The sequence below is a fragment of the Phascolarctos cinereus genome, unplaced genomic scaffold, assembly GCF_003287225.1.
Source record: "Phascolarctos cinereus isolate Bilbo 61053 unplaced genomic scaffold, phaCin_HiC Scaffold_5;HRSCAF=322, whole genome shotgun sequence".
In the NCBI taxonomy this organism is placed as follows: Eukaryota; Metazoa; Chordata; class Mammalia; order Diprotodontia; family Phascolarctidae; genus Phascolarctos; species Phascolarctos cinereus.
This window is the reverse complement of record NW_027555958.1, coordinates 340,628,609-340,652,423: the sequence shown is the minus strand read 5'-3', so window position 1 is coordinate 340,652,423 and position 23,815 is coordinate 340,628,609. Positions and strand designations below refer to the sequence as shown.

General features: G+C 33.8%; 1 protein-coding gene across 1 annotated transcript in view; it reads right to left on the bottom strand.

Moving 5' to 3' along the window:
* The window catches only part of RYR2 (ryanodine receptor 2), a 794,727-nt gene that overhangs the window by 138,352 nt on the left and 632,560 nt on the right, over positions 1-23,815 (bottom strand). The window contains 5 exon segments of the mRNA XM_078156251.1: positions 3,598-3,732; positions 9,252-9,311; positions 10,973-11,143; positions 12,730-12,822; positions 20,983-21,070. Of these exon segments, the coding sequence (XP_078012377.1) occupies positions 3,598-3,732; positions 9,252-9,311; positions 10,973-11,143; positions 12,730-12,822; positions 20,983-21,070 (547 nt within the window).

Sequence of the window (23,815 nt, the reverse complement as noted above, 5' to 3'; positions counted from 1 at the left end):
AAGGATAAATTGAAGATAATATCAGAGGGAAGACACTAAGATTAAAGAGGACTCTGAAAGGCTTCTTGCATAAGGTAGGACCTGATCTCGACCTCGAAGGAAACCAGACAAGTCAGGAGGAAGAGATAAGGAGGGAGAGAGTTTCAGGCATAGGGCAGCTGTTTGGAAGAAGGAAGGTTTGGGGGGAAAGACGAGTTCAATTTTGAACATGTTGAGTTTAAGAGATAAACACCAGTTTGAGATTTCACAATATGCAACTAGAGATGCAAGACTAAAGGTCCAGAGAGAGTTTTGTGTTGTACAAAGAGATCTGAGAATTTTCTGCATAGAGATGATAACTGAATCTTTGTAAGTTGATGAGACCACCAAGCAAAATATATGATGAAAGAAGATTACCCAGGACAGCAATTGGGGGACACCCACAGTTAGCAGAGGTGACCTGGATGAAGAACCAGTAAAGAAGAATGGAAAACATCAGTCAGATGGGTAGGAGGAGAATCAGAAGAGAGCAGTGTCACGAAACCCTAGAGAGAAGAAAGTATCAAGAAGAAAGTGGCTGAAAAAGTCAAAGGCTGCAGAGCAGTCAAGAAAGATGAGGACTGAGAAAAGGCCATTAGATTTATCAATTTAGAGATTATTGGTAACTTTGGAGAAAGAAGTTTCAGTTGAATGATGAAATCAGAAGTCAGATTTCAGAGAGTTGTAAAAAGAGTGAGATCAAAGGAAGTGGAGGAACTGACTGTAGACACCTTTCCCAAAGACTTTAGTCATGAAAGGAAAGTGAGACAAGACAAAATCTAGTGGGAATGGACAGATCTAGTGAGGGTAAAATAAATTTTTGATCTTTTGTGTATGATAAATGTCAACACATAAAAGTATAAAGAAAGCATAGTGTCCTTACAGATGAAAATTTGTAATTAAACCAATTAAGTCACAATGGAGTACAGGTGTTCTTATTTAAGAAGGCATTTTAATTTTTAAAAACGAGTCTTACTGAGTCTGAAAACAGCTATCTAGATTCTATTTAAGTATTTGAATGATCTGTTCTAGAGGATTCAAGGGAAAGCATAAAAATATGGATTTTGCATATCATTTGAATGTGCTTTTATTTTAATTCAGTTAGAGTTTGAAGGGAAAGTTGCACCTCCAATGGACAATGGTAGGCCCTGGCAAAGTAATCATGTATGTAATTATGATCATGGGATGATATATTTAGACTTGAGTGGGCTGTTAGAAGGCATATATTTTAGCCCCTTTCTTTTACAGATAAAAAGAATAGGGCTCAGAAAAGGCAAATGACTTGAGTGGCAAGTGTAGGATACAGAAAACACATAAAATTGTTGTTCCTACTGAAATCAAGTCTATTTTTGAGTACCTTGTATGCTCTCATTACTATTCTAAGCTTCCATATAAAATTTCCTTTGCAAAATGCTATAAACAACAATTTCAAATGTACATTGAGGAGGAATTTAAAGTAATGAATTCCTCACACATCTTCAAAGGATATCATGAGAATATAATTGATTTTACAATATCTGGAAATGGTAAGGAAAATTTCATTATTATGATCATTATTTTAAAAGATTCTGGTATATATCATCAATTTCCTTGCAATAAGCTTAATTATTTTACAATTAAATGATTATTATGTAATTTGTTTTATAAGTATAGTTTTATACTTTGGGCTAGATTTTAAAATACACCATTAAAAGTTATCTTCAATAATTTCAAGTGCTGGTGAGAAAAAAGGATTAATTTTTTAAAAATTCATTTCCCAATTTTTAGACTTTTGCAAATTTATACACCAACTGACTACCTAGAAAATGCCTTTGTGGAAATGTCTGTTTTCTATTAGTTATTACTGCAAGTAAGTAGCTATTGTTTCACAGATCAGAAACTCCAAAGGATGGGAAAAACCATTTATGGTACATTTATTAAAAGAAAGGCAACCAAGAAAAATTGGTTACTACCCATTTGTGTCTGCTTTGTTATCTATATAAAATACTTAGAAGAATGATATAAGTACATATATTGTCATCCTTGATGAAAACAACAGAAGGAATTAGTTGGTATTTTGTAGGTAATTTTCTTAAGTAGAAATCTTTCTGTTAACACGTGATTGAGAGATGTATAGGATATATGATTTCAGTTTATATAATTTATTTATTTCAAGAAAGCATTTGATACAACAAACAGCACAGCTTCCAGGCTTGAAGGTTCTCCTGGAAAAAAGTACTTCTAATATACATAGGTCAAACTTACACATAAGTTCACGAGAAATGAAGCTACAGAGAACGTCATTCAACAATTCACGGAATGCTGATACCAATCTAGGTGTTAGAAAGGTAATCACAACAGTGTTTTGCCAATGCTATGGAAAATATCCTGGATAAAGTCCAAAAAAATTCATATTGACAACAAGATGCTTCAAATTCTTCTAAAATCATGGTATCACTGATTCAGAACTAAAAAGGACCTTAGGGACCATTTAGTCTGGGGATTATTAACCTTGGATCCACAGATCCCCAAGAAGTATTTGAATACATTTCAGGGGATCCTTATCTTGCCCAAGCTGAAAGTGCAGAGACTGCTCACAGTCCCAGTGCTACTTAGGCACAGGAGTTCTGACCTGCTTTGATTCTAAGTAGGCTGGTTTGTTTCTCCTTAGGTAACCTTGTCCCTTCCACCTCCCTTACCCACTCCCCCCTCCAAAGCCTGCCCCCACCCATCTCCCTCCACTTATCATATTAATGCAGAACTTAGTGTAGACAATTGATCAACTTAGTCAACTACAGCTCAGAATTCCCAAGCTCAAATGCTTTGCTAGCCTACCTAGTAAAAGGGATTACAGGCATATGCTACTATGCTTGGCAATGGACTCACATTTTAGCAGAATGGTAGGCTGCAGTGCATTTGGGCAAAGGTGATTTTTGCTCACTACTAAGAATGCTTGTTTCTTTAAAATCAATATTCAGTCATTGATATTTTATAATTATGAAAACCATAATATAACAATCTTAGGAGAATTAAAATTACAAATAATGCAAAACTCAATGGAAAGATTTTATCTGGTGGGAGAAGGTAGGTGTTTTGCTTATAATGACTTTTGTGTAAAAATGGCATAAAGAATATAATTAATGATTTTCACAACTAACATTAATCAGGCTAATCATATAGCAAGAAATAGGGACAATAGATTGGTAACTTAAATGTTATATAATTACCTTGGGGAAAAAAAACACTAAAAAACCCTAAAAATCAAAACACAAAGGAATATACATTTGATATTTCTTCTATGGAGAATTTATGAGAAAATATGGAGATGAATTGCAGGAGAAAAGAAGTCAATGGAGAAATTATAATTTCTGTCAGTGAAGGAAGTACTCACATTAATAACATCACAGATTCTTCTGAATCCACAAAGTATAACAATTATAGTCTTATCAAAAACATTTTATTCATAGGTATTCTTTAAATTATATATATGTAGAATGCCATCTTAATCCATAAAAAATGTACATACAGTCAGCCATCTTTTTAAAATAGGTTTCTACTCTGTAATTAACTTATTGTTCTAGAGTCAAGAAAATATCTAACCTGTTCAAGGTGAAAAAGCACATTAGCTATGTCCAATACTCTTTCTACTGTTTTCTCAGGGTCTGAGGTTTCTTCCGTTCTGTTTGGTAAGTCTTTGTAAAGTGCCATTTGCCACCTAATAGCCGGATCCTCTAACTACAAAAAGAAAGGAAAAAAAATGCACAAATTTATAAATGGAAAATTTCCCAGGAGCCTTAAAAACTGCTACACTCCTAAGAGGACCTTGCTTAACAATTTAGAATCACAGAATACATTTTCAGATACTGATGTTTCCAAGGCTGCCCTTTTTTCATAAATTTGGAAAGGGAAGTACATGTATTTATTCATATAAAACTTCACTAATGCTGACAGTGGTGCAGTATTTGGGACAGTGAATTGTCAAGAGACTAAAAATTAGATAGAAAAAGGTATCATTAGAATAAGGTATCAAATGGAAATCAATCATATAGTGGACAAAGACTTACTTGTTTTAAGCAACCTACACAAAGCCCATTAGCCAACAAGTCACCTCAAGATGCTTAATACATTCTACCTTAACTACAATATTATAACAATTCCTTATGGTGATTTGTTTCTAGTAAGTACTATTTTTTTTTTAAAGGCCTTGGCCAATTTTCTGCAGTGGTACCAAAGAAATTTAAAAAGACCTAGAGAAAACTAGTCACTCAACCTCTATGTGTCTCAGGATATATTTATAAATCACTGATAAGTTGTAATATACTTGATAGAAGCTCCTTATGCTGACAAAATTATAGATGCTTCTGTAATTCTACAACTAACATATTACCTAGTACTATAGCTTGGACCCGTTTTGTTTTTGTTTTTATAAAGAGCATGAACATTAGAACAAATGCTACTAATGTTAGTATAGGCAATTGGAATAGCTTAATAACCTAGTTACCTATTCAATAGTTTTTTTGCACCCCTACCCACCAGCCCTATGGAACCAAAATATTTTCCACCTTGAGGAAGTCTTTTTTTTCCCCAGCTGTCATATGAATAGGTTGGATTGCATATTCTGAATACCACCTTGTAAATGCATAATTCACAAATGAAACTTCTTTTAAACTTAGAAACTTGTGGTTTAGAATAGAAGAAGTTACAATGTCCATAACAGAGTAGTGAAAAAAAAACGAAATGGTTTCCAATTACATGAATGCTTGACATTTGAGTATTTTGATTTTCTACAGCAGACTTTGGTGCCTGGATCCTCATCTATTTCAAATGAAAGGTAGTTTTTTCACTAGTTGCTAAAATGAAAAGACCTGACACCATAAGATAATATAAGCACATGACAAGTTAAAAAGAAGCAATGAAAGATATACGGAGACAGAAAGCAACTAAAATACATATGAAAAAATTAACAAGTAAACTTAAGAATTCATGAGTTTTCTGTGAATTGCTGAGGTTTTCATTTTTTTATTTTGGTAATAAAAGTGATAGGAAGCTTCCAAAAGCACTTCTTACATTACTATATATCAGAGAATTATAGATTTGGAAAAGACCCCAGAAGCCATGAAATTCAACTTAAAGAAAATCCTATCTAAAACATATATACTGAGCATGTTGTCAAGCCTTTGCTTGAAGACTTCCAGTGGTGGTAATCTAATATCTCTTGAGGAAGCCCATTCCACTTTGGGATGGTTCTAATTGCTAGTAATTATTTTTTCTTACAATGGTCCTAAATTTCATTCATTGTAACATAAATCCATTGCTCCTGCCTCTGGAAAAAAAGCAGAACAAGTCTAATCCCTTTTCCACAAGATAAAGATCCTTGGTCTTTTACCTACAAAGACTTTTCTTTTCCTGTCCTTCCAACAATCCTCACATGGTATGATCTTGAGGCCCTTTGTGGTTGCCCTCATCCAGGTGTATAGAAGTGAACATAATATTCCAGATGTGGATTGACAAAATAAAACACTCTTTAATATTGGAAGCTCTTGTAATAAAGTCTAAGACTAACACATCATGGTACTGACTCATACTGAAGTTCACTAAGCCAACAATATCTTATTCAAACAAACTGCTACCTAGCCATACATTCTCTTTCTTGTACCTGTGAAGTTTGATTTTTGAAACCTAAGTATAAAACTTAACATCATCTCTATTAAATGTCACCTCATTAAACTTGGTCCAATATTTGTAGCCCCTTTGAATTACATTTCTGTTATCTGCATTCGCTATTTGTGGTTTCCTTAAATTTTATAAGCACACATTTATGCTTTTATCCAAGTCAATTATAAATCGCTAAATGGCATGGGGCCACAGATTCCTGGGACCCTAAATTGGAAATCTCTTTCAAATCTGACATCAAGTGATTAATGACTAGCGTTTTGGATTGGCTACTTGACTAGTTCCAATCCATCATCTTACATGTAGAGTAATGTAAGTAAAAGGAAATGTAAATAAATGTGATAATGTAATATAAAAACATAATAATGTAATGTAAAAAAAGTAATGTAAGTAAAAAGAAAAAAAGAATATGAGTATATGTACATATATATGGAGAGTTTTTCAGGAATGCATTTATTTTGTATTTTGACAGTAACTATGAGGAATTCCTTCTCCCTATGGAAATGGTAGGCATGCTTTGGTTTAAAAACAGAAAGCAGAATGTATATTGTTTTCCTGAATACTAGAACATTAGTGATGGGTCTCTATACAAAAATATCATAGTTAATGTTAAAAGAAAATATATTTGCGTTGGAAGGAACTGGACTAGCTCATCATTGTCCACATCTAAATCATTATATAAATGAAGAAATGGAGGGCTAGAGAGTCCAGAAAAATCACCCAAGTGGTAAGCAGCACAGTCAGTATTTAAATCCAAGTCTTCTGACTCCAAATCTGGTACCTTTTCTTGTATATCATGCTTTTATTAACTAGTTCCACAAAAACGTGACTTTTGGTAAAAACATGCTGCAATAAGAAACTGATTTCACAGTAAAAAATAGGAAATATGTCCATGGATATGTAAAATCGAGACTATAAAAGCAAAATTAGGACAACCAATGATATAGTGATTTTAAATTTTCAGAAGCTGGATTAAATACGGGTAACAGGGAACTAAGAATTTGAATTTTATGGTTTATGAACTACTTTAATACGTTATTTTTTTTTGAGCCTCACAAAAGACTTGTGAAATAGGTACACAGTTATTTTCATCATCCTTTATAGAAAAGGGAACAAAGACAGGTTCAGTAATTTGTCCATGATCAAAGAGTAAGACAGTAATTTAAGAAGAAGGATTTAAAAGTCAGATCTTCCTGACTGAATGTCCAGTGCTCTGTTCACTATCTCACACTGCATCATTTGTTGAAGGTACCATCCTGACAAGAGTTATTTCCATAAATGCTTAATAGAACAGTGATTTTGTAATCGCTGTACTGTAGCAGATTTCTTAAGTTATCTTGAAAAGATCAAGAATTCTTGCTCTGGCAGATGTTATTAGTATAGTCAGGAAACCTGGGCTCACAGTCCAGTTCAAACAAACGAGCTCTATGACTATGGGCAAATCAGTTTCCTCTCTGAACCTCAGTTTTCTCATTTGTAAGACAGGTATAATAATATAGGGGATATTTTGCCAAGTTATTGTTTAGAAAGGGTTTTGTAAACCTTTTGTATTATATAAGTGCGAGCAACATTGATGAGTACCAGTAAACTTATCCAAAGTTGCATATCTTCAGGTTTTGGCTGTGAGGTTAAAATCTAGCTGAAACAAGGGGCAACCTATCCCTAAACATATTCACGGCATTCTCCTAACTGTTAAAAATGTTTCCCTACACTTTTTCCAGCTGTCAATTACTAGCTTGTAAAAATTCAATTATATAATGTATATGTTTGAAGTTCGGTTCATTTTAATGTTTTAAAAGTATGGAGCAATCAACCAACACTTAAAACAATATATTTTTTTTTCATTTTCCTTGGCTAATTTAAAATTAACTCTTTCAAAACTGTCAAAATTTCTATTTTTTTCACTTCAAAAATTGTAAATAGTTTGGGCCAAACTATGATATAAACAGGGTTTCCCACCTTAAAATAGAACTTGGCCATGACATATAAAGGACATTATTACAAAATGATGTTAGTCATATCTACATCACACTGAGAATAAGATTTTTCTTGTGAAGTAAAGCACACCAAGCATTTTTATATTATTAAATTTATTTAATGTTTAAGAACTTTAAATGGAAGATATAGTATCCCAAATGGCAGATATATTAAATTTTAGCAGTTTCCTAAATAAGAGCCAAAGCTAAAGTAAAATCATTTTTAGAGAATCATTATTCTAAGTCAGTGAAGCAGTGATCATTTTAAGTTTCTTAATGGGTGAAGAGAGAATACAACGCAAAGAAGTAAACTGGAAATTTAATAAACAGAAACAATTTAAAACAGGAGTTGAGTGAATGGATAAGACTTTAAACTTCATAACTATTGTCATGAAAAAGAATAAATGGAAACGTCAAAAAGAACTTAATCTTGAGAAAAAAATAACACATTATGCATTGAAGGATATGTAAAAACCAAATTAAAAGTTTGAAGCAAGCATTTTAAAATGCAATTATCCTTTACTGAAAACTTGCATAATTATTTTTCCCTTTAGTTACCTCCTCCTTCTTAACAGGGCAGACAATAAGGCACGTGCTACTAATATTCTCAGTCTTGGGACACTTAGGGATTTCAAGCTGCTATTTCCCCTCATATAGTACAACGTTAAATGTCATATCTCAATCCTAACTGAGAAGTGTGTGAAACAGAACAAATCACCTATCAAACCCATTCTGCCTCTTAACAAAAACCGAACAAGAAAAGGCAGGTAGGTGGCACAGAAGGTGGAGAGCTGGGCTTAAAGTCAGAAAGATCTGAATTCAAATCTCAGACAATTCCTAGCTTTGCTACCCAGGGCAAGTCACTTAAACTCTGTTTGCCTCAGTTTTATCATCTCTAAAATGGGATGACAGTACCTACCTCTCAGGGCTATTGTGAGAATCAAATGAGATAATAATTGGAAAGCTCTCAGCACAGTGCCTGGCACATGGCAAGTACTATATTAATGTTATCTACAAATGCAATAATAATTTTCTATGATGTGGACAAATATTTGTTGAAACATTTCATTCCCTATGCTTAAGGTATGGTTAGTGGATTATCCTTACTTTTCTACCTTATCTGCCCTTAATTATAGAGTATTATCCTTATGAAATACTTAGCACAACAGATAGCACTCAGAACTAAAAAGGTGACTGTTTTCCAAGATGTACTACTTTCAAGGAAACAAAAATATAGATAATTATTTTTAGATTTTCTATTCTATAGGATTTCTTATATTTGACCCACTTCTACTAAAAAAGAGCAAAAAGAATTAATAATATTCACTTACTTAAACTGGAGGTAATCATTACAAAAATTCTGGAGAAAAGTCAGATTATAAAATTAGTTTTATTTGCGGGTGATGGGTGTAGAACTTCCACAAAAACAGATTTTGTTTTTTTGATGTTCTTAAAACAAAGGGTTTTTATAATATAGAAAAAATGACTGGCCAAAACATTTTGCTATACTGAAGTACTGAGCTAACATCATTTGTGAGGTGATCCTTTTGAAAAAAGAAATGTTTGAAAAACACTGAATGTGCTTTGGAAAATGTCCTGGCTTACCTTGCCCTGTAGATGAAGATTACTACGAATAATATCGCGCACTTCATCTTCTGTGTCTTTCTGTCAAGAAATAAACATCAAAGGGAAATTTTGAAATGGGTTGGGAACCACTTGTCCGTGGACAAACTACAAGGTTCTTTTAAATAAGCATAATGCATGGACAGTCACCCTAAACTGTTTATAGGATTAAAAAAAAAACCCACAAAAAAACCTAAGACTTGGGTATTCTTTTAAAAATTGTTCTATACAGCTTAGCAACTTCAAGCAAAACAACCTATTTTGTTATTAGATTAAATGTTCTGGTATCTAAAAGGGTTGATTTTTTCATTTACAGCAAAAAAAGGTGGCAACAAGATGCTTTCTTGCTTGTTTCCCCTACCAACTAACTGAAAAAGCTCATTTTATACTTAATTATGCTTTTGATGATTTTCTCTTAGTTGCACAACAGAACAGTAGCAATATACCCTTATTATAGCTACAGCAAAAAAACCTTTCGGGGTTATGGAGACTTTGCAAGCATAATCCAGATAACAGTCACAGTGGTCCCCCTCTACTCTACACCTACCACGGGCTATGCCTGCTTTTCAGTGCCATATTCAAATTTACATAGGAATGCTAAAGAAAACATTTTTTAGCTCCTGCATGAGAATGGAAGTTAAGAGTCAGGGGATGAAGTTTTCCCTTCAACCCCAACGTATATTTACTGAAAGGCAGCATAATGTACTAGAATATGAGATAGGAAATTGTAAGACCTAGGTTTTAGTCCTAGTTTTGCCAAATGCTAGTTGTGTGACCACAAACAAGTTTCTTAATCTAAGTGACATATAGTTTCCTTATCTGTAAAATAAGGATAAGAATATTCACACTATCTAGCCGTAGGACTACTGTGAGGAAAATGCCTTGTAAACCTTAAAGCATTATATAAATATTTGCTATTATTATCCTTATCATATTTGCATAAGCTTTTTTTCTCATCTTTCTCATCACCAGGAAGAGGAGAAAGTAGGAATAAAAGGAGGTCAGAATTGGGTTCCCTATTGGTGCAAAAAACCTTAAGACTTGAAAATTAGTTATTACATGACTTTAGTACCTTGTTTTTCATATAAGGAATTACCCTCTATAAATCTGTACCAATAATGAATCTTTATCATAAGATCTTACATGATAAATTATTTTGGATTTTAGCACTACCTATAACCGAATTTGAGCCAGCAGGAAACAGTCTGGTATAGTGGAAAGAACACTGAATTTGGCATTAAAGGAATAAGGTCTGAATCTCAGCTCTGACATTTATTTATGTGTAACTTTGGGAAAGTTCCCTAACCCCTTTGGGCTTTTGATTTCCTTTGTAAAATGAGGAGTTAGAACAGATGACGTCTGATGTACCTTCCAGCTCTCAATCTATTGGCTTGGTCCTGAAAATTACAGTGAGGTAGTATTTATGACTTAAAATAAAAAAGGTAACTATACAAACTACACAAAAAGTATAGTTTTAAAAGGACACCAAACTATACAAAAAAAGAAGTCATCATTAAGAAAAAAAAATAACCTTTTTAGCCAAGCATATATTTCTCTACCTTATATAAAGTGGATGCTTAAGAAACATACAATGTTGGTGAAACATAAATATAGAGGACTGACAAAGAGAGAGGTGAATAAACAGCTTGAAGCTTTTGTTGGGTAACTTGCTAATTAAAGCTAGAAAAAAGACAAGCACTTACCATGCTAAAACGGTTCTTGGCTAGGGCAATTAATTCTTGGTCTCCTGGAGCACAAATATTCAATCCAATAGGCAGTAATCTCTTCAGGGCTGCTACAATAAGAGAGGTCTGCATAGAATATCTGTCTCCTTTACGTTTCATTTTCTTTCTTTCCTGATCTGTGACTGCTGCCTGTAGGACAAACATGGGAGATATAGTCAGCGTCAGTTTTTCTTCCACAAAATTGCTCCTTAGTCTTTAGATCTTCATGAAAATTGGTATTAGGTTATTTTTTTCCCCTTCCTCATGTGTCCTTAATTACAGAGTATACAATGCTTCTGAGGAATCAACTATTTTTTGGAGTAATTCTTACTTATTTTTTTCTTTAGTTTTGAAAGTTTCACTCTTTCCCTCAGGAATTCTATCAATCCAAAATTTTAGTTTTTATTTTTATAATTTAATTTTAATTAAGCCCCTTCTTCTATAGATTTTTTTTTCTATTAAGAGAAAAGGATGGTATCTTTCCAAGTAAAATGTTATCCACACTTGCATAAACTTCTCCTCTTCTCACTTTCATCTAACCCTTTCGCAATATGGCTTCCAAGATTATTACTCAATTGAAACTATTATCTCCAAAGTTACTGAAAATATCTTAATTGCTAAATTTAATGGTCTCTTCTCAGTCTTTACACTTCCAGACCTTTCTGCAGCATTCAACACTACTGACCACTCTCTCCTCCTAGAAACTTCCCGCTCTCTCAGTTTTTGTGACACTACTCTCTTCAGATATTGTGACTGCTCCTTCTCTCTTTTACTGGATCCTCATTCCTATCATGGGTAGTTAGGTGGCACAGTGAATAGAATACTAAGCTAGAAATCAGAAAAACTCATCTTTACAAGTTCAAATCCAGCCTTAGACACTTACCAGCTATGTGACCCTGGGTAAGTCATTTAACCCTGTCTACCTCTGTAAAATGAGCTGGAGAAGGAAATGGTAAACTACTTCACTAAGCTTACCAAGAAAACCCCAAAAGGGGGCACTAAGAGTAGGACAATACTAAAATGACTCAACAACATTATCTTGTAGGTACCTCTCAAAATTGTCCGGAGCTCTCTTCTCTTGTTTATATACTCTCACTGGGTGAGCTCAATACCTACAGTGGGTCTAATTACCATTTCTATTAAGATAACTAATAAATTGATATAAATGCTAAGTCTCTCTCTATTGAGCTTCAGTCTTGTGCCACTGGCTGCTTAGTGGACATTTCAAATTATATATGCTAAAAGCATCTCATACTCAACCTACATAAAAGAGAACTCATTATCTTCCCCTTCCCCCTAAAAAACTTAACTATTTCAACATTTTTTTCCCCAAAGGTTTGTAACCTTGCCATCATTATCAATTCCATACTCTCATTCATACATCTAATCAATTCCCAAATCTTGTCATTTATACTTCCACAACACTGTCTATTAAAAAACCACTGCTTTAGCTAAGACTCTCATCACCGCTCACCACAATCATTGTGTAGTGTATAGTACACCATCTTAAGTTATATCATACAACTCACATTTTGGAATAAAAAGTATTTCAACCTCTGAGCCAAATCATCATCAGCATACAGTACCAGAGATAACTTAAAATGCTAATAAAACTCTTATAGATGTGCTCATTAAGTAGTTAACATTTAAAACTATTCTTGTGCTCTTTTCATATTTAACCTGCAAAAGAAAATAAGGTGAGATATCTCCTAATATCATGAAATAGATTACAGTACCTTTGACATCTTTGACTTGGTATCAGTAATAAGAAAAGACATGTTGTTGATTTCATTCTGAACGACAAAGTTCTGCTCTTCTCTTTTGAAATTCTGGAAAGTTGCACAAGAAATTTAAGTTGAAAAATCACTTATGGGAGAAGCTAAGATAAAACTGAACAGAAGTTACAGAGGCACAATGCAGTGTGGGTTTCCATCCTAAGTGTCAAATCCTTTTCTACTTTTATTTACTCTTTAAAATAATCAGCACAAATTGCTGAGTAGGGCTGGTGGAGACAAATTTTTCTAAACTGCAATGAGCATAGAATCAGATTTTTTAGAAATTAAATGGCTAATCCCTTTTAAAAACATCAGATGATATCAATTCATAGAATTTGCCAGAATATTAATGAAGCATACATAAATGTCACAAAATCCTAAGGAAATGTTGCTAGTTATAATAGTGAACATTTTAGCACTGATGTTGAAACCTATTTCTTCAAATACTGAACACCAGCAGATGTTAATTTTGTTAATATGTTAATGATATGTGTTCTACATCTTTTTGTAAGATTTTTTAAGCTCAATTTTGATAAACAATTGTCCACCATGTGCATGGCAGTGCTGTTGTTTTTGGAGGTTAAAGTGATTGATATGTTGGAAAAATTCCATGGTTATCTTCAAACATTTTGTGATTCCTAGTTATATTTTGGATATTCTATAGTTCTTTTGTATTTCCCATCAGTGAAAAATGAAAGGAACTACAACTAAAACCCATCAATTTTCTTCTTTGGTAGCTTTAATAAGTTTTGGGAGAGGTGACAGCTACACCAACTGGCTAAAGAAATTATTAGATTTTTCTTTGCATCTCACTACTTTATAACATTTCTATTTCTCCATTTTCTGTGGAGATACTATGAAATAATTTAACATTTCCATTAAGAGGATTTTAAAGCAAAATATATGCCTTAATTCAACACTATTATGTACTAAAATAAGCTCCTAATAGATTCATGACTGACAGAATAGGTCACATCATAAAAAAACTAGAGTAGTAAGGAAGTAATTACCTTTTGGATATATGGAAATGGGTATAGTTCATGACTAAACAAGTGATAGGAACATACAAGATAAAATGGACAATTTTGATTATACAAAATTTAAAAGTTTTTATACAAACAAATCTAATATAGTAAATATGAAGGGAAACAGGTATCTGGAGAAAATTTTTTATAATATGCTTCTCTTATAAAAGACTCATTTCTAAGAAAAATAAAATGACTCTAATTTATAAGACTAAGAATCTATAACCAATAGATAAATCCTCAAAGGACATGAGCAGGCAATTCTCAAAGGAACAAATCAAAGCTACCAACAATCATATGAAAAAATGCTCTAAATCACTAGTATTTAGATAAATGCCAATAAAAGCAGTTTTGAGGTTCTATCTCGCACCTCAAAGACTGGTAAAGATGACAAACGAATACGACAAATTTTGGAGGGGCTGTGGGAAAACAGGTATACTACTATACTGTCAGTAGAAATGTGAATTGGTGAAGACATTTTAGAAAGCAATTTGGAACCATGCTCAAAAAATTACAGACTATGCACACCTTTTGTTCCAGCCACACTACTCCTAGGCTTATGAATTTACAAGTAGAAACATTTTAGCATTTTTTTTTATGGTACACCTAAACTGGAAATTACAAGGGTGTCCTCCTACTGGGGAATAGCTAAACAAATTGTAGTATATGGATGTAATGAAAAAATACTCTATTATATACAGCAATACTACTGTATGTGGAAACGATGAAATGAACAATTTTAGAGAAAACTGGCAAGACCTGTAGGAACCAATGAAGAGTGAAGTGAGCAGAACTATGAGAACAATTTATTCAACAATAATGACACAAATAGGTCCCAATTATTAGAAATAATAAATCTTATAAAACATGCACATAGTTAAAAATTACACTACATAATTCCACTGGGCTAGAACCAAATACCACATTTGAACTGTATGAATTAGAATGTGTGACCACTTCCTGGGATTTATTATTTGAACTAATAAGACATAGCTATGCAGAAAAACAACTTTAAAAGAATTTAGAACTCTGCTCAATTCTAATGATAAACCACAAGTCCAAAGGAATGAAGATAAGACATGGCACTAACTTTGTGACAGAGAGATGATGAATTTAAGATGCAGAAAGAAACTGACATTTTTGGATATTGCTCATGTGGTTGTACTGCTGGACTATGTAGCTATGTCCTGAGGGCTTTGTTTTTCTTTTTTTTCCTTCCTTCTTCCCTCCTTCCCATCTTCCCTCTCTCTTTTTTTTTCCCCTACTTCCCTGTCTCCCTTCCTTCACTCCTTCCTTCCTTTCAAAATTTTCTCAATGGTGATGGAAACTATTGGGAGGAACAAAATAATTTCAACTGAAAAATAAATCATTTTAGTTGAAAAATGATAAATTTTTAAATTTTTAAAAATCATGAAAGAATATTTAATGTGAGGAATTATTTACATTTTACATATGGGGGAATTGCATATAGAGAAACTAAAAGACTTTCCAAGGAGTACTGTTACTTAAGAGGTTTGCGAAGACTAGAATCTAAATGAGGAGAAAAGTGTATTACTTAAATAATTAACATATTCTACAGATGTTTATATATATTTCATTGATTATAAATAGGACTGAAAAAGCTTATGATAATTTTAGTAGAGAGTTTGCTAAGTAAGGCAAGTAAGAGGATATAATGTAATCCAAAGTGAGGCCATGCTAAAACTATAGGATCCAGTACCATTGTACTAGAGTACAACTCTAATGGGACAGCCATGTAGTCTGAGTTCCAAACATACATTTGCCTAAAACATTGTTTTACAGAGAACTCACAAAAGGCAGAATTTCAAGGTTTCTCTGAAGAACTTTGGTATCAACTGTGAGACACGGGAGACACTGGCACAGAACCATCCAACATGGCATGCCTATATCAAAGAAGGCACTGTGCTCTATGAGTAAAGCAGAATTGCAGAACCTCAAAAGAAATGTGAGATGTGCAAATTTAGAGACATCTCCATCCCAAATGGTCATACACACTACTTGTACCTGACCTGTGGTAGAGTCTTCTGAGCTCATACTGGTCTTATTAGCCCTAGTCAGACAAACGGTACATAGACTCTGACGTTGTGATGTCATTTCGGTCCTCTTCAGGTATGAAGGACAGTAACTTTTAAGGTAATGATTTTTACAGTTTCCATCTGTTTATCTTAGATGGCTCATGATTTTTTAAAAATTTTCTTTTCAGTTCTAAATTTTCTCCCTCTTTCTACCTGCACCCCCACCCACTAAGAAGGCAAAAAATACTATACCCACTACCCAAATGATTAATTTGGATAATGAGTATAGTATTAATTAATAATTTAATTAATAATAATTTGGCTTTTTTAATTAATTTATTAAGAACTTTATAGTTACATTTGGTAACAGAATCAATATGTTTAAAAACTTATTGAACTTTATTCTAGATACAGAATATTAAATGAAAATAACTGGAATATAATTTCATAGGTACCCCCCCCAAAATCTAAAGAAGACATTTAGTGACCCTTCATTCAAAATGCAAAAAAAAAAAAAATTCAGAAAATAAAATTCTTACACCACTTCACATCATGTCTACCAGGTTGTAACTACAACTCTAGTACTCTCATTTTAGCATGACTTACTATTTCAGAATATTTAGAAAACATGATGACTGAAAGCTACATCCGAGAACACTCAGAAAGGGCCATAGAAAAAGTGTGGTAACAAGAGAAACGACTAGTTTGAGAATCAGAAGGCCTGGATTCTAGGTTCTACAACAAACTTCCTGTGTGTGTAAACCTGAGGAGGTCACTTCAGCTCTATGGCCCTGTGATTCTTTTTAAAAACAGTTCATTATTTTTATTTTTCAAAAATCTGTCCTTCTCACTACCCCCATTCCAACTGAGAAAAAAAAAAAAGAAAAATGATCACTCAATACTTAGCAACCTAGTTCAGCAAAACAAATCCTCACATTAGCCAGTCTAAAACTATCTGTCTCTTTTTGCTTTTAAAGTTCATCACCTCTTAAGTATCATGTTTCATCTTCACTCTTTTGGACTCATAGTTTATTATTAGAGTTGATCAAAGTTCAAAAGTCTTTTAGAACTGTCTTCCCTACAAAATATGACTGGCAAAATGTAGCTGAGATAATTTTTCCCTTGTATAAAGCAGTATCCTTGAAAAGATACTGTGAAAAGATGTCATTTAAAATAAACATTCAAAGAATGCTAAAAAAATTGCATATTTTACTCATTTAAAATGGTAAATTTTATAAGTTATAGGGTTGGACCAGATAATCTATAAGGACAGTTCCAATTACAATTCTACTGATATTATAAATATCAGAAATTCAAATAAATTAAATACTTGAGTAAACATTTTTGCATCATCACATATGCCTAGCATATAGTAGGCAATTATTAAATGTTTGTTGACTGACTGACAGGAAGTTCACTGGGGCCCTGAGAGATTAACTGACTGACCTTCAGAGTCATACGACATGTTAAGTGTCAAGGTTAGAACTTTAAATCTGGTTTTCTTGACTCCTAAGACAACATTCTATCCATTATGCCATATGGCTACTTCCCATTTTATTAAAATGAGGAAACCAAGATTCATAGGGATTAAATACCTTGCTCAACAGCCTATAGCTAGTAATAGGTAAATCTAGGTCTCATGATTCTTTACAACCCTTCCCAAAGGAAAAAAAAAAACCAAAACTAATAGTGCTCTTATCACATAAATATACCATGTTTCTCCATATTTTTATTTAGGCGATAGAATTAAGATTCATTTTTTTAAATTAAGTCTTTTAAGATTCTATTTTTCTTTCTTTTTTTTTGGTAACAAAATTTTAGCATTTATTGGATACTTACAAAGATGCAATTAGGTGGTTGGAATTATACAGTAGAAACTCATTATTTTTTTTTTTACCCCTTTCCCAATCTGCCCTCCTGTCTATCACCTCCCTGCTCTCTTGTCCCCTTCTCCCCCTATTTTCCTGTAGGGTAAGACAGATTTCCATACCCAATTGAATGTGTATGTTATTCCCTCCTTAAGCCAAATCTTATGAGAATAAGATTCCCTCATTCCCTCTCACCTTCCCCCCTTTCCCCTCCACTACAAGAGCCTTTTCTTTTCTGGTTTTTTTTTTTTGTGAGATAATTCACCTCATTCTACCTCTTTCTTCTTCTCCTAGTATACTCCTCTCTCATCCCTTAATTTTATTCTCCAGATATGACCCCTTAATCTTCAACTCACCCTGTGCCCTCTATCTATCTATCTATCTATCTATCTATCTATCTATCTATCTATCTATCTATATACATACATACAATTTTTTCCCTTCAACTACCCTAATACTGACAAAGTTCTCATGAGTTACAAATATCATCTTTCCATGCAGGAATGTAAACAGTTCAATCTTAATAAGTTTCTTATGATTTCTCTTCCCTGTTTACCTCTTCATGTTCCACTTGAGTCCTGTATTTGAAAGTCAAATTTTCTGTTTAGCTCTGGTCTTTTCATCAGGAATGCTTGAAAGTCCTCTATTTCACTGAATGACCATTTTTTCCCATGAAGGATTATACTCAGTTTTGCTGGGTAGGTGATTCTTGGTTGTAATCCTATCTCCTTTGCCCTCCGGAATATTATATTCCATGCCCTGGGGTCCGTTAATGTAGAAGCTGCTAAATCTTGTGTTATCCTGATTGTGTTTCCACAATACTTGAATTGTTTCCTTCTGGAAGCTTGTAATATTTTCTCCTTGACCTGGGAACTCTGGAATTTGGCTACAATATTCCTAGGAGTTTTCCTTTGGGGATCTCTTTCAGGAGGAGATCTGTAGATTCTTTCAATTTCTATTTTGCCCTCTGGTTCTACTATATCAGGGCAGTTTTCCTTGGTAATTTCTTGAAAAATGATGTCTAGGCTCTTTTTTTGATCATGGCTTTCAGATAGTCCAATAATTTTTAAATTCTCTCTCCTGCATCTATTTTTCAGGTCAGTTGTTTTTCCAATGAGATATTTCACATTGTTTTCTAATTTTTCATTCTTTTGGATTTGTTTTACAGTGTCTTGATTTCTCATAAAGTCACTGTCTTCCAATTGCTCTATTCTAATTTTTAAGGAAGTATTTTCTTCAGTAGTCTTTTGGACTCCCTTTTCCATTTGGCTGATTTTTCTTTTTAGGGCATTTTTCTCCTCATTGGCTTTTTGGACCTCTTTTGCCATTTGGGTTAGGATGTTTTTTTAAGGTGTTATTTTCTTCAGTATTTTTTGGGGTCTCCTTTAGCAAGCTGTTAACTTGTTTTTCATGATTTTCTTGCATCACTCTCATTTCTCTTCCCAGTTTTTCCTCTACTTCCCTTACTTGCTTCTCAAAATCCCTTTTGAGCTCTTCCAAGGCCTGGGACTGATTCATATTTGTCTTGGAGGCTTTGGATGCAGGAGCTTTGACTTTGTTGTCTTCTTCTGGTTGTATATTTTGATCTTCTTTTTCACCAAAGTAAGGTAATATAGTCTGACTCTTTTTGCGCTGCTTGCTCATGATCCCAGACAATTACTTGAGTTTTAAACTCTTTGTTAAGGTAAGAGTCTGCTTCCAATGTGGAGAGTGTACTGTCCCAAGCTTCAGGGGTTTGTGTAGCTGTTTCCAGAGATACTTGTAGGGACCTGTAAATTTTCAGTTCTTCCAAGGTGGTATGATAAGGGGCGAGGTGTTTACTCCTTTCCTGGCCTGTGACTACAAGTACTCCTTTCTGTCCTGTAACTGTGAGGAGGGTTTTCTCTCCACAGCCACTACAAGCTCCACGGTGCCAGCGTTCCTCCTCACCCCAGCACTGCTGCCCACAACTATGACCCAGATCCAAGCACAGGCAAAGCAAGAGATTCCTGCCTCAGCACTGGCAAACAGATCCCTGCAGTCCCTCTCTGATCAGCCACTGGATTCCCCCTCAGTCTGTGGGCTGGAAGCTCAGGAAGCAGCTGCCCCTCCCCAGGGCCATGCTCTTGGGGAATGGAGCTGAAACCCCGCTTTCCTCTCTGACCACCGACAGAAACAGACTTTTCCCACTGACCTTCTAAGCTGTCTTTGGCATTGGTGGATTGAGGAGCCTGGAAATCTCCACAGCTGCCCGCGATTCAGTCCTCTGAGGCCTGCTCCAGGTTTGCTGCGGCCTGCGTGCCCACGCTGTGCTGTGCTGTGCTCCCAGCCTGGCGCAGTATACCTTTCTGATCAATCATCCAGGTTGTCTTGGGCTGGAAATTTGTTTCACTCTGTCTTTTTGTGGGTTCTGCTGCTTCAGAATTTGTTTAGAGCCATTTTTTATGAGTATTTGGAGGGGTTTGGGGGAGAGCTCAAGCAAGTCACTGCTTTCACTCTGTCATCTTGGCTCCACCTTCTATTTTTCTTTCTTAAATTACATATACAACTAAACTCACGTTGCCATCTCATATTTGAAATGATCATTACAGAAAAAATTGAATATTTAAGGTGACTGATGGAATATATATAATAGTAAAGGTAAATATTTTAGCAATAAGACTTTAAAGTATATGATGTTAATTACTGCAATAAAGATGTTAGATAACAATCAACGATGAATCTTCACTATAGAAAATGGGTAGCTGTAATTCTTTAGTTAATTTAAGTAATACTGGTTATCCAAAGAGATAATTTATGTCTAAAATACATTTTGGGATCTAAACTATATTTAAACATTTCAAATAGCTGACAAAGAGACCTTCCATTTGTTTTTTATAGATAATCTCAAACATTAAAAAGCAATATACTATGATGACATCACAATTTGATGAGGTAGGTAATGCAAGTGCTTTTGTTTCTGTTTTATAGATAGTAAAAAAGACTCACAGAGGTAAATAAACTTGTACATGATCTTGTAGCTGGAAAGAGAAAGAGACAGAACTAAAAACTCAGTCTCTTTCTTCACAAAAGAAAGCCTGATTCACTATTACAACTGGAAGCAATAATTTACTGATGTTGAAATAGCTGAGGCAACAAGCACCTTCTCAAAGAAAAGAGGTGTGTGTGTGTGTGTGTGTGTGTGTGTGTGTACACAATCTAAGTGACTAGGGAAGGTGAGAAAGGGGAATGGGTCTTTTTTTAAAAGGCTAAAAGCATTCACTATAGACTAAGGAGAAAGCTTTCTGCCAATATTATCCTACTTACATGAGACTTTGACCAGTAGATGAACACTTCAGCCACCATGCGGAATAACTCCTCTGCTTCAGAATTTGGTTCTTTTAGCCACTTTGCTCTAGAATACACAATGAATAATGTGGTTCCATAGTTATTTCTTAAAGTGATGAGAGTCCCATTTGGGCAAACAGACTTGAAAACCAAGTAATGAAGAATAGCCAAATGTGTTCAAAAATGCAATTCTCAAGTTGACTCTTCCTAGTTATCGTAAAGGCTCTTAATCGCCTTACCCTTACCCTTTTTTCCAATATTATCCATTTAAGCTCATAATTTTTTAAAAATTTTCTTTTCAGTTCTAAATATTCTCCCTCCTTCTACCTGCACCCCCACCCACTGGGAAGGCAAAAAATACTATGCCTGTTATCCAAATGAAGTCAAACAAAGTATTTCCACATTAATAATGTGACCAGGGAAAAAAATAAAGAAAAGAGATATGCTTCAATTTGCACTCAAAGTCCATTAATTCTCTTTCTGGTGATGGACAGCATTTTTCATGAGTCCTTTAGAATTGTCATGGATCATTGTATTGATCAGAGTAGCTAAGTTTTTCACAGTTGATTATCATTAAAATACTGCTGTTACTGTGTACAATGTTCTCCTATTTTGCATCAGCTTGTATAAGTATTACCAAGTTTTTCTGAAACCATTTTGCTCATTATTTCTTAGAGCAGAATAGTATTCCATCACAATCACATACCATAACTCATTTAGCCATTCCCCAACTGAATTCTTTGCCAACACAAAAAAAGATGCAATTCAATGCAAAAATGCAATGCAATGCAATGATCTAAGATAATTCCAAAAGACTCATGATGGAAAATGCTAAACACATCCAAAGAAAGATCAATGAAGTCTGAAAACAGATCGAAGCATGCTCTCTCTTTTTTTTCTTTCTCATGGTTTTTCCCTTTTGTTTTGATTCTTCTCTCACAACATGAGTAATGTGGAAATATGTTTAATATAATTGTATAAGTACAACCTGCATCAGATTGTATGCCATCTTGGGGAGAGGGGAAATAAAAGGGAAGGGAAAATTTAGAACTCAAAATCTTATAATAGTGAATGTTGAAAACTAAAAATAAGTTAATTAATATAAAAAGAGGAAAAAAAAGAGTTGCTATAAATATTTCTGTACATATGCATCCTTACCCTTTTTCTTTGATCTCTCTGGGATACAGACCTAGAAGTGGTATTGCTGGATCAAAGGGTATGCACAGTTTTATAGCTCTTTGGGTATAGTTCTAAATTGTTTCCAGAATGGCTATACTAGTTCACAACTGTACCAACAGTACATCCCACACCCCCTCCAATATTTATCATTTTCCTTTTCTGTCATGTTAGCCAACTTGATAGGCATGAAGTAGTACTCATATTTTAATTTTTTTTCTCTACGCAGTAGTGATTTAGAGCATTTTTTTCATATGATTATCAATACTTTTGATTTTTTCTTGTGAAAACTGCCTGTTAATATCCTTGGACCATTTATCAATTATGGCATAGTTCTTATTTTTATAAATTTGGCTCAGTTCCCTATATACTTGAGAAATGAGACCTTTATCAGAGAAACTTGCTGTAAAATTTTTCCATTTCCTGATTTCCTTCTAATTTTGAATGCACTGATTTTTGTGTAAAACCTTTTTAATTTAATCAAAACTATCCATTTTACTTCCTGTGATCCTCTCCAATGCATTTGCTCATAAACTCTTCCCTTATCCTTATAGGTATTTTTTCCTGTCTTTTCCTAATTTATTTATGATATCAACCTTTATGTCTAAATCACGAACTCATTTTGAAATTATCTTGCCATATGGTGTGAAATATTGATCTATGCCTAATTTCTGCCAAATTATTTTTCAGTTTTCCCAGGAGTTTTTGCCATATAGTAAGTTCTTACCCTAATAGGTAGGATCTCAAATGCCAGATTACTGTTGTCATTTACTACAGTATAATGTGTGCTTAATCTATTCCACTGATCTGTTGCTCTATTTCTTAGCCAGTTTCAGATTGTTGTTGATGATTACCACTTTGAAACATAGTTTGAGATCTTGTACAACTAGTTCATCTTCCCTAAATTTTTTTCCATTGACTGCCTTGATTTTCTAGACTTTTTGTTCCTCTACATGAATTTTGCTATTATTTTTTCTAGTTTTATAAAAGAATTCTTTGGTAGTTTGATTGGCATGGCACTGAATAAGTAAATTAACTTAGACAGTATTATCATTTTTATTATATTGCCGCAGCCTATTCATGAGCAATTAATATTTCTCCAATTGTTTAAATCTGTCTTTATGTGTTTTGTAATTATGCTTGTATAATTTTCATGTGTGTAGACTCTCAAGTATTTTATACTGTCTGTAGTTATTTTAAACAGAATCTCCCTATCTCTTCCTGCTGGTTTTTTTTTTCTTTTTGGTAATATACAGGAATTTTGATGACTTGTGTGGGTTTATTTCATATTCTGCAACTCTACTAAAGTTGTTAGTTGTTTCAACTAGTTTTTAAGTTTATTCTCTAGAGTTCTCTAAGTATACCATATGTCATCTGCAAAAGGTGATAGTTGCCAATTCTTATTCCCGCAATTTCTTTTTCTTGTCTTATCGCAATAAGTAGCATTTCTAATGCAATATGGAATAACATTGGTGATAACGTACATTTTTGTTTCACCCTTCATTGTGTTAGAAAGGCTGCTAGATTATCCTCATTATAGTTAATGCTTGCTCTTGGATTTAGATTAATCCTACTGATTTTAAGAAAAGTTCTACTGATTCCTACATCTCTCTAGTGTTTTTTGTAGGAATGGGAG